At 35.6% G+C, this 11,627-nt stretch overlaps 1 protein-coding gene across 3 annotated transcripts; it reads right to left on the bottom strand.

The window, feature by feature from the left end:
* Positions 1-6,800: 6,800 nt before the first annotated feature.
* Positions 6,801-11,627, bottom strand: LOC126799334 (uncharacterized). 3 transcript variants are annotated; one of them, XM_050526519.1, is made up of 7 exons: positions 11,607-11,627; positions 11,200-11,350; positions 11,040-11,090; positions 10,462-10,513; positions 10,325-10,383; positions 10,159-10,204; positions 6,801-7,122 (listed from the first exon to the last, which is right to left on the bottom strand). In XM_050526519.1, the coding sequence occupies exons 2-7, from the start codon at positions 11,323-11,325 to the stop codon at positions 6,995-6,997; spliced, it is 462 nt and encodes a 153-aa protein (XP_050382476.1). In that variant the 5' UTR covers positions 11,326-11,350; positions 11,607-11,627; the 3' UTR covers positions 6,801-6,994. The 3 variants fall into 3 exon arrangements, with proteins under 3 accessions (XP_050382476.1, XP_050382474.1, XP_050382475.1); XM_050526517.1 differs by having other exon boundaries at positions 11,200-11,342; XM_050526518.1 differs by having other exon boundaries at positions 6,802-7,122; positions 11,200-11,359.

Raw genomic sequence — 11,627 nt, 5'->3', positions numbered from 1 at the left:
TCTTAATCTACTGGAAGTAATGCAGACGATGAGGCCATAAATTATCAGGAAACGTTGGTAATTAATCATACCAAATATAATCTGCTGGTATTATGATTCAATTCATCAGCATTCATATGTTCGAAACTCAGTAATTTCATTAATTTTTTACCAACATGCGATGGTTATAACTGTATATGTAATCTGAAGCCCCTATCCTTTTCCGATCCGCTCATCTTCATCTTCATCTTCATTATACCGAACCCTGGAAATCTGATTCTGCAATAAATTACAATCATATATGTACGTATCTGGGTTCCATTAATTAAGCAGCAGTTAATTAACTAAACTTAACATATTACGTCAGAATAATTTTGGGCAATCGTTGAAACATTGATCTATCTATAAGTAGCCATGATCGGAGTTAATTTCGTCTCGGTTTAATGATATTTTGAAAGAACAAAAGAAAAAATAGAAACAGCAAAGTATGGTGTTCTCACACCAATGCAATATGTCTAGCTTGTCTCAAGCAGAGTTCTAATCTAGTTTTACACGCGTGTGAGGAATATATTGTATCAATTGGGGGTGCATGAACTTTCGAAGAAACACACGTGTGCATATATCCATAGTATTTGTCTAGACAGGTGGGGTGTTGAGGAAGGCGCAATTTGATTCAGTGCAACACTTCATCACAGATGATAAGGTCTGATGACTACTGTCTTCTGCTAGCCAGCTTCTGCCCCTCATCATAATGCCAGAAAGAAAATGATATGTCCATGGAATTAGTTTATGTTTTCCTCGTTTAATTTCAGTGCAATATTGAGAGAGAGAGAGAGATGTATGTGAGGCTATCAAACTTTAAGCCAAGTCTTGTTTCTACTTAATGCATGATTGAGGCAGAACATAAATTTTACTTTTGTTATTTGCGGTTCTTTACTACCCAATTTAACAGAATGCTTTTCAAGCAAGCATTCAAATTCGAAAGATATAAAGTTATAAACATGCATGATGGAGCTAGGTAGTGAATAGAAAACACATTTTCATCATTCAAATTAAGATGAATAGGAGCAAAACTTTCATGGCTTTAAAATGGCAAAGACAAGCGTTAGGAAAAGAATGTGTCCCCCTTTGCTCTATATGAGCGAGACTTGAAGGAACATATTATTGAAGATGGTAGTTTCACTCTCATCTTTATTTTCCCTCCTTCAATTGTACCTTTGCTTTTATGTTGATGAAAGAGAGAAAGATGTTAGGTGGCTTAGATTTAGGTGTGTAATTTAACAGTTTTTCTTTGATGGGTACTGAAGAATGATAGGGCATGCATGCATTTTCTCTTTCAACAATTATTCAGTTAGTGTGTGTAGTAAAAGTTCTGATGGGAATTTATTAATCAGATCTGTTATAGCATGTGACAACACAACTTGGGTCAGAAATTTAGCTAGCTTTGATGCATTGGACTTAACTCAAATGAATCTCAAACAACTTTCAGAACTCATGATCATAAATATGCATGTCCTGCTATATTATTATTGTTCACTACTTTGATGTCGGGATTTGTGTTTTGTATCAATCCCTTGCACAACATTATGGAGGAAAATTGTACTGTGAAACACTTGTCTGCTCATATGTTTCTACTGTTTTTCTGTTATAGTTTAAAACCATGCATCAGAGCAGATAATACATATTTATGGGTTATATATACTAATTACAGCACTTTTATCTGTAATATACAAGTATTACAAGTTCGGCAATGTCAAGAACAAACTCTGTTTCTATTTCTAATACAACAAATTAATTTATGAAAGAGAAATCTAATCCGCATTAAGGTACGTACAGGCTGATATCGATGATGATAGGTACGACGTACCCCCTCTATTACGTTCGTGATCTGTGTGAGTATGGCTTTGCTTGTGAACCAAGAAAGTTGAATCTAAAATCATCTTGTTGCAGCATTGCTTAATCACCTTGCAATATAATTATCAATCTAATTACCCGCTCCTTGGAAGAAGTCTCCATTTGCTTTCCTGATAGTTGCTTATTATCAGTTAAAAGAGCCATTTTTGGAAGATTGATTTAGATCACCAGTTTTACAGGGATCCCACATTGGTGCACTGTGTGATTTGCACTTTAAACTAGTTTTCCATTATTGGATAGGACTCTTTTATCTGAGAGACTAGAAATAGATCATTAATTAGCATTTGAACAAAAAGTGGTTTTACAGAACAGGTACATTATGAAGAAAACTCGGAGCCATTTCCAGTAAAACCCCAAGCATTGGTGACAGCAATGCAATCTATCAAATATACACAGAAATCCAAAATAAAATTAGCCAGTCATGACAAAAATTGGCAATATGAGCTGTTCTGGCCAGCTTAAATTCCTTGCATATCAGTTAAGTGGAAATTTGGTATTGAATCCAAAATGGAGGAAACTCTTTCAATAACTACCTCTCTAATGATAATAATTCCCATTCTTGATTATACAAAAAATAAAATAATCCCGTTCTTGGTTTTGCTTTCATGAAGTTAATCAGTGAGATGCCAAAAGGAATATGTATGCTAAGTAAATTTTATAGTTTATACCGTCTAATTAAGTACTGTTCTTATTATGATAAAATCTATCATTATTGTTTAGTATGTATGTGTGTGAAACAGTAATTGTTTATTGTACGTAAATATCAGCCTTGGGTACATCTACAAAAAGCCACCAAGTGAGATCAGAGAAAAGAAAGCAAATTGGTAAGGACTTGCAAGCATCAGAAAGGCAATAATAAGAAAAAACGCATATTAATGAAGTTCTTCCTCTTAAAAAAAGGAAAAAAAAATATTTTTTGGGTTGTGCTATTAACACACCCTATATTTCTATTCATACGCCCCCTCTATGATGAGACCCAATCATAAAGTTTATTTTAGGGATGAATATGTAAATTCAATTAATTTATAGTGATATAATAATGAAAGGGGTGTGTAAATATTAACTTGAGATGTATTAATAACACAACCTTTTTTTTTAAATAATAAAAATATGGCAACTTCTATTCATACATTCCAAAACAATATTTACACCTCAATCTTTTTTCAATTTAATATTTATTTTTTCAACAAATGTGAAATTACCAAAAAGATAAATATAATAATAAATAAATAAAATTTAATACCATATATTTGATTTCTCAATTTTTTTTTGTATCGTTATAATTTCAAACTGACTCCTCCATCATCTAACTAAATTATGATATGATCTTTTACAACAATTCACATGCATCATTATAAAAATATTCTTCTTACTTTGCGGACGTTTATTCTTTTAATTTTTAGCTTCTTATTCTTCCAGTTTATTGTGTTCCGCTCGTTTGAATGCATTTTGTTGTAATGATGCATATAAATTTCAACTGCTAATTATACTGTGATTCTGATTGAAACCGGAGAGACTCGATATAGCTATTATTTGAACCAATTAAATGAATTTTTTTAAGTAAGAAATGGAGTTATATTGATTTTATTCAACTACGAGCATTTTGGGAAAACTAGAGATGTCTGAATAGCATTTTAGCTGCTTGTAAAAGAAAAATAGAGGTCTAATTAACAAGGAGGTCCAAATGTCAATTTTAAAGGTATGAATCAAAATTTCCTAAAAACATTAAATGATAAGCACGTTTGTGTTAGAGCTTGATCTGATAACATCAATTTATATCTTTGTATGACAATGAAGCACTTTTTACTAACTGGTGTGTGTTAAGATACAATAAATGTTGTAATTCGAGATTTAGGCTTTATGTCTACATAAGGAATTCTATGGTTTCATTAATCTCAAGGGCCGACTATGACCAAGTTCTCTAAGCCAACCTCATCGAGAGAGAGGAAAAAAAAAATCTTCTCCAAGCCAAGGTTCAAACTTTCTCATGTAGAGTCAACTCAAAGGGCTTGCTAATTCTTCTGGATAACTATACCAGTTTATAGTAAAGAGTAAACAGACAATCAAAGACCCCCTACGAACAAAAGAATATCTTCCACCGCTAAAACTTGCCATACCACATCCCAAATTAAACTTAGAAATTGGACCACCAATCTAGCTCGTCACCCCATCAACGTCCAAACACAGATCAACAGCTTAAGCCAGTTTCCACCCGGCCCAGGCAGGGTGAACCTCTGCCTTGTGCTACTCCAATCAATCCATACATGGGAAGAAGTCATGAAACCACAAAGGAGAAAACCAAAAGGGACAAAGAGTTTCTAAAACGAATTCAATTAGACAAAGACTGCGACAACAAGAACATAAGAGGCACAGAAACTTCTTGAATAAATTGACACCAAGATCCTCAAAGATTTGATAGTGAAACACGTCGTCGAACACCTACAAAATGTAGTCATTGGTGCCTGCAAATTAAACTATACCAGAGCCTGGCATGGGAAGAAAAAATGCATTTTTTTCACCACAATAAATTGACACACACAATATATGAAATTAGAAATAAGGAAAAAAATAATAAACAAGAGACTGCTGTTCAGATGTTTTCACACGCAGATACAATTGATAGTTACTACCATATAAAACACAGAACGACGAATCACCAACCCAGAGATCGAATAAGTTGAACAGTTGAACACATACCAAAATTATTGACAATTCTACAGAAAGAACAGACGAAAAATAAAACAAACTAAAACATGGAACGAAATGTGATGATATGATCATTATCCCAGATGCTGTGTCATTGCAACTGCAAAGAAGAATTTTTGTGCAAAATAAAATTGGAGGCAAAGGGTGCCTCGTGTTACATGAAGAATAGAAAGAAAGCACTGAAGTGAGACACAATTAACATCATTCCAACTATGAAAAGGGTCCACAAGTAAATGCAAAATCTAAGGGGGCATGTGATGCGGAAGATAATGATAAAAGGCATAATAAAGACATTGAGCAGAGAAGTGAGAGTACAAACATTATAAGAGCAAGGACCACTTCCACTTCCCTCGCTACCCTTTCTGCTTCTGCCTTCTGCTTCTCTCTCAGTCTCAGTCTCAGGCTCAGACTTTGCTCCCACACACACACACACACACACTCTCTCTCTCTCTTTCTCTCTCTCTCTCTCTCTCCAGATTTAGAAAGATAGTCGGCAGTGGAATTTAAGAAACATCACCCCACACCTCTATAGAGTTTGTAAACGAGGTAGACAGTTTATACAGCACTTTAAGTCTTTAACCCTACCCTCCCTTTTTTAGTTTCTACTTTTTTTCCTGCCGCAAATTATACTTTTGTTTCCCTCAGTTTTGGTCATTACATTATTTTTACCTGCAGCTTCCTTCTCTCAAAGCTTACATTAGTTTTAGGCATCTCCACCACCTCCGCTACAACCCATTTCCGGCCGGGTGTTATGATGATGTTGACAGAAATCACTCCTGTGACTTCTCATCTAGTGTCGATATTTTAGATATGGAAAAGATTATTATTTCCGAATATATATTATATGTTTCTCGGTAACATTCTACTAGACTTTCCGACGTCTTTCAGTATTGGTTTGTTAAGTGAAACATGTTCAGAAGCAAAGCACCCTCTTTCGTTCAATCATTCATCAGCAGTGCCGCTTCTTCCTTATTAACTGCCAAATCAAGATCTCATCCTCAACGAGTATGACTGCATTAAATTGATTTACCATGAATGCATCGGTACATTCAAGTACAATACAGCTCTACTGATTTGACTCCCAGTGTTCCCTGTTTAGAATCAAACAGTATAAGAAAGGCATTGATTCTAGAAAGATCTATCACCTCACCAAAACCTACATTGTAAGATCTTTGCAAGAATTGAATAACTATCACAGGGAACAGTTGGTTTTCCAGTCCATTACAAACTTCTAGGATACTGTTACCTAGCTAAACTGACACAAGGCACCAGCAACTGCGTTTTCGGTCACAGCCTAATCATCTGGCTAACCCTCCCCCGATCAATAACTCATCCTACCAAACAAAGCTGTCAATTGCCTAGTGCACAGTAAGTAATCCTTCTCAATTCTCATACATATTTGAGGCCCCTCATTGTTGAAGTAACTTCATCTACTCATGCCTCCGGTTTTTAACTCTACTGCATTAGGCTTTATGATGTCCACTGATCAGAGCTGAACATTGTCTCCAAGGATAACATATGTAAATTCGTAGCTTGAATAAGACCTGTACTTTATGATGCCTCAACTACTCTAAAGGTGGGCCTGGTTAGCCACAAGTAGGAACTTCCAATGTACTATTCATAACTAGGTTTGAATTAAATCCACAGAAACCACAACTCACTTCTGCTCATTTGGATGCACTTGACTTTAAGAAAAAGGATTTCCAGTTGACACCAAGCTTAAATATGTGAAAAGAACTAGCTTTCTGGATAGAACATCCAGATAAAATAAAATAAACACTATGCAGGCTTCATATGAAACTCATTTGTATTCTTATCGACTTATACCAGTTGTAATAGTGAGTTATAATAGTATATGCAATCCATTTGGCCTCAAAGTGTCAACTAAAACCCACGGTTTGGTACCATTCCAACTAAATCAGCTATCAAGCAAAGTCGCAATCAGTAATAATTCTCACAAGATAGATCCCTTTCAGAAAACACAAGAGGGATCCGTTCTCAGATCTATAGTAGATTTCCTCAGGAACAGCCAATTGTGGTCCTTGCCTAAATTTTTTTCATTTGTTATAATTTGTCCTTCATCTTCTAAATCACATTATACTGTCACTGTCACAATCAATGGGGTATAGCACACTAGCAATTTTTGATGATGAGATTATGCAGTGTGAGGACAATATCTTCAGTCAATTTTCACATTATCAGACATAATAATGAAAATTGCAGGCACTAGGGTAAAATCATCTTGAGATACTATAATCATTCGTCAAAATAATGTTGTTCAAAAAGCTATATTGGAATAAGTGAAGAAGAACAGTAAGCATATATATAACATCAGGTACAAAATTGTAGTAGAATCTTTAATATGTGCACCTGCAAGAAATCATCCGAGTCTTTCTTACTGAGAGCGGGAAGTATGTGTCTTTTCAACGTGTCGAGTAAGAAGCGAAATTCCATAATGTGAGGCACTCGAGGTGGCATAATACGAAGTCACTGTGAGTTGAGCAAACTTTGGAAGTGCATAACCTACAAACTCCATATTAACAGGAAGTTCAACAATATGCACCCATAACTGAAGACAAAAATCTCATTACATATAAAACCCAGAAAGTAACTGGCACACACTCCAGGGTCATCCGATCAAAAGCAAATGTGGAGCCAGATAACTTTTGCAAATTCAGTTCGCAACGACCCAGTCCTGAGTCTTCTACCTAATTGGCCCAATTCCTTATTGAACTACCCAAGTATATCATTTCAGTATTTTGCTTAAGAATACATATATAATTAACACAATTCTCCGAAATACCCAACTAGAACCTTTTTTAACCGAACCCACCTAGGATTTGTAAAAATGCAATGAAGGATGAAAAAACAAGCTCAGTGAGTGTCTCAAATAAAATGGTAGTCATAAGATTTATAAATCACATGAACCGAATTCTCAAAATGTAAACCGAATAATTGCAGGCAGCAGGCTCATGACCAGGATTGAATCACAACACTCATAATTCAACCAACTGGCCCAAATTAGATATAAATCCCCAAAAGCTCAAAAATTAATACTGGGTCTCTCACCAAATATTGTTAACTAAGTATCATATGGGAATGCCACCTGCAAACCTATTCAACTAAATGTAATCCCACTGCCAATCCAGTCAGCTAAACCAGGATACCACAGACCCATGACTGAGCCACTAGTCATGGTCACTGTCATAATAATCACAAAACATCGACACGTCACAATGGTTTTGCGCACATGCACAACTATCCTGGTGGCTAGATGACTCAAAACTATATAGTTTAAGTGCACCTAAAAAGAGAAATTGTATTCTCAAAAATAATTCTTACCACCACATACTCCCCATAATCAGATTGCTACTCATGCACTCAACTTTCATATTAGTGATATTCCAATGCTGACTACTTACAAAAACAAAAGCACAGTACACCATAATCATCCTATTAATTCACATATGGTCATAACGTGTTAAGCAAATCAAAGTGTAATCAACAAGGAATAAATAGTGAAAACAAAAATTGATAATATAAAAAAGCCACTGACCACGGGTGTTAAGCAGATCCAAAACAAAACAATTTATTAAATTCATTTAGTCCCTTCACCACCCAAAAAGTGTAGAGATCTTTCTCTGAAAAACCTTGTGATGGTACCCAACTTCAAGCAAACCTTCACTGTCATATTCTCACAATTAAACTGAGCCAAACAGTACAACCAAACCGAAATGTAACATTCATTCACTACAGCAAGATGATAGTTCAAATCACACCAGCACTAGAACAAATTATTTCCATACAATCATCTCTCCCTGTGCCACTTGTTCTCGTTTCTGGCCCTCACTCTATGTGAACAAACCCTCCCACAACCCCTACTTTTTATTTATTCTTTCCTTTTCTTTTTCTTCTTTCTTTCTTTTCCCCTTCCCTTCTGTTCTCGTCTTCCCTCTGTTCTCTTCCCTTCTTCACTCCCTCCTTTTATTCCCCAGTCAGCCCAGATTGACACTTATTTATTGATTCGGAACCCAAATAAACCCAGTACATATGTAACTAAAAAAACTCCAATTAAAACAATAAACAGTCCAAATAAACAAGTGAAAGAAACGAATCGACTAACTGGCCTGTACTTTCAATGGCTTCCAAACCAAAAAAAAATAACCACAAAGGGTTATAAAATCAGATATGAAAATACACACAGATGCAACTTTTAACTACTTCATATAATCACTGAATCTTGTACTTTTAGGCCTTAAAGCCCTACTAGTGGCTTAGTCATATACCTGCTCCCTATTGAAATCCATAGAAAGAATAAGACTTGCATACCCAATACAAGATGACTTTCAAACCATCTTTCCATATCTTAAACCTAAGGAAGTACGGCCCTGAAATTACTGAAAAAAGATGGCCCCATCAATGCCCCCAGATGTGTTAAAAAAAGGGGAAAAAAACAAGAGGAACAATGGACCATATATCGCTCTAAAGCTCATAATCAAATGATCTATTGTATTGTATTTTCACCAATACCCCTGTGTTTAATTTCAGTTGTGTTATACTGTCAGGAAGAAATTTTAGCAAGCAATCAAGAAGCCAAGAACTTATCTTAGTGGTTTCATTTCACATTAAACGACAAGAAGACTGGGTTATAAATGTATCAACTAATGCAGACGTAAATGTTGTGAAGTCAAATTGCACGTTGAATAAAGAAAATCTTATGTTGCAAATGTGGTATATTGTAAGAGATGTATAGAGGGCACCAATAAGTTGATGACAGGTTTTGTTCTCGATTTATATTTATAAGAACTTATAGCAGCCTGTTATTAATCAACACCAATTTCAAAGGCCAAGGTAAGTAGCTGAGGTAGACGCGAAAAGAGCCATTATGGTATAAAACGGAATTGGAATCCCAGTGGGGTTCAATTGTACTGTGAGCATGGTATAAGTCCAGCATAATGGCATGTGTTCCATGATGCATATCTATATGCCTAATTAACAAGGAACACTAAGAATGAATTAGTGCAACTCAATCTTTCTTATGCATATTTCTGTAAAAACTTCAATTTTAGCAGAAGGTAATGCTGACACTACTAATAGTTGCAAAAATAGAAAGGGAATACTGATGGTGACCAGTAAAATATACTGTGGCTGCGTGGCATCCGTATCATGTCAACCAGCAGCCATGCATCCGGCACAAAATATATCATTAAAGAATCACCAAATAACGACATACATAGGGATAACTAAATCCTTTTGTGCTTTTATTTCAAGAAGCATATATCAAGATATGACTCAAAAGACTACGGAAACTGCACTGAACCTAAAAAGATTGGAACGACATTCTATTTAACCATGGATGAATACATATTATATGTCCATTAGAAAAACATTGGTCCAATCAATCAAATCGAGAATCTCTTCTAGATTGTTGTAGAATCAGTGTATGGTTTCTAAACGAGGGAAAAAGGCAATAGTAAAGGGATTTTAAAGAGCATTTTTACAATCCATAACTATTAATTCAGATTATGTTAACCCATGGAGAAAGGGTAAGGTTCATACCTCCAAATGCAGCACTGGCACCCGAAAACAGTAGCAGCGGAGGAAGCTGCAATTAAATTAAAAAATTAAATGCAACACTCTTATGGTGCATCAGAATATTTCAGTGTATATAGCAGCAGGTTATAAAAACTGGAATGCCAACAGAAAGGAAGCATGTGAGATCTACCCCAACTAAGAAAGGAAGCCACTTTGGGCCTTTTAAGCGATTCTGAAGGTACGGGATCCCTGCAATCAATTAACACTGAGAAAGCTGCGGGAAAAAAAAGCCCATAGTTTTTTTTAAGACAACGGACAAATCTATACCTGTATTGCAGCAATGAATTGCACTAAGCATTCCACCAATACCTGAGCCAACCTACTCAAACATCCAAGTATTAGAAAGGTTCAGTTATCAGCAGAACGAGAAGCTATATGATTAAGTTTCGGTATGATGGTCACAACTTATAAAATTTACAGTTAAACAGAACTCTTTGTCCATACTCCTACATATGACTAGAAACCCCAAACACAATTGCTTTTTGGTTGTACTTATATATGATGAGGTGCACCATTCATAGAGGGTTTGAGCACAGTGTTCATGTATTTGGCGAATGGCTACATTGTTACAAGAACAGGTACATGTACACATACAATTTTATAGGACTCCATAGCTAGCACCAAGTATACAATCACGAATTGGGAGCATATTGGAGTTCATTATTCCAATGTTAGTCTTCTCAATGCTGCACACTACTTAAAAACTGCTTTTGATCCATCTCATATATCAAAACCCCATGAATAATCAAAATCAAAAGCAATTGCTTCTTTAAAGGGAAAAAAAATTGAATGCTGAAATGACTTTACACAAGTTGGCACTAGTAGATAAAAAGAAAGAAACTTACAACAGCAGTGGCATCATGAAGAACAGGAGTGATAGTCCATTCACCCTTTCCCTGGAGACATTAACAAAAAACAAACACAGAAAGTCAATTTCGAACTTCCGAACAGCAAAGACAGAGAATCAAATAATCAAATTAATTAATCAGTGTTCTGGGACTTCACCGATTCATGGTCAAGGAGAGAGAGACAACGTGGGCAGCGAGGGGTGCCGAGGCCCGGTTTTATGGTAGGATCATGGTGCAGATTCCCACTCTTCAGCTTCTGTTCGTACACCTCTCTTGTCCCCATCTTAACTCACACTCTGCCTATCAATCTAGCAAAGCTGTAAAATATATATATATATATATATGTGGGGCTATCAAAAATGGCAAATAAAACCAGCACTAACATTAATTCAAACAAAGAAACAAACCCAAAACCCCTGAACAGCTGCAAAGGGTTTTTGAGCTTTTATCAGTCATACAAGAACCCAGAGAAATCAAAGACCCAGCATCGAAACTAAAGCCATAAACCAGAGTACAAGTTCCACTTTAAACCGAATGAAACAAGGAAGTAACACAAATTTTTACCTAAAACAAACGAGTTGAGTT

The sequence above is a fragment of the Argentina anserina genome, chromosome 6 (genome assembly GCF_933775445.1).
Source record: "Argentina anserina chromosome 6, drPotAnse1.1, whole genome shotgun sequence".
NCBI classification, from domain to species: Eukaryota; Viridiplantae; Streptophyta; class Magnoliopsida; order Rosales; family Rosaceae; genus Argentina; species Argentina anserina.
This window is presented reverse-complemented; position numbering and strand designations above follow the sequence as displayed.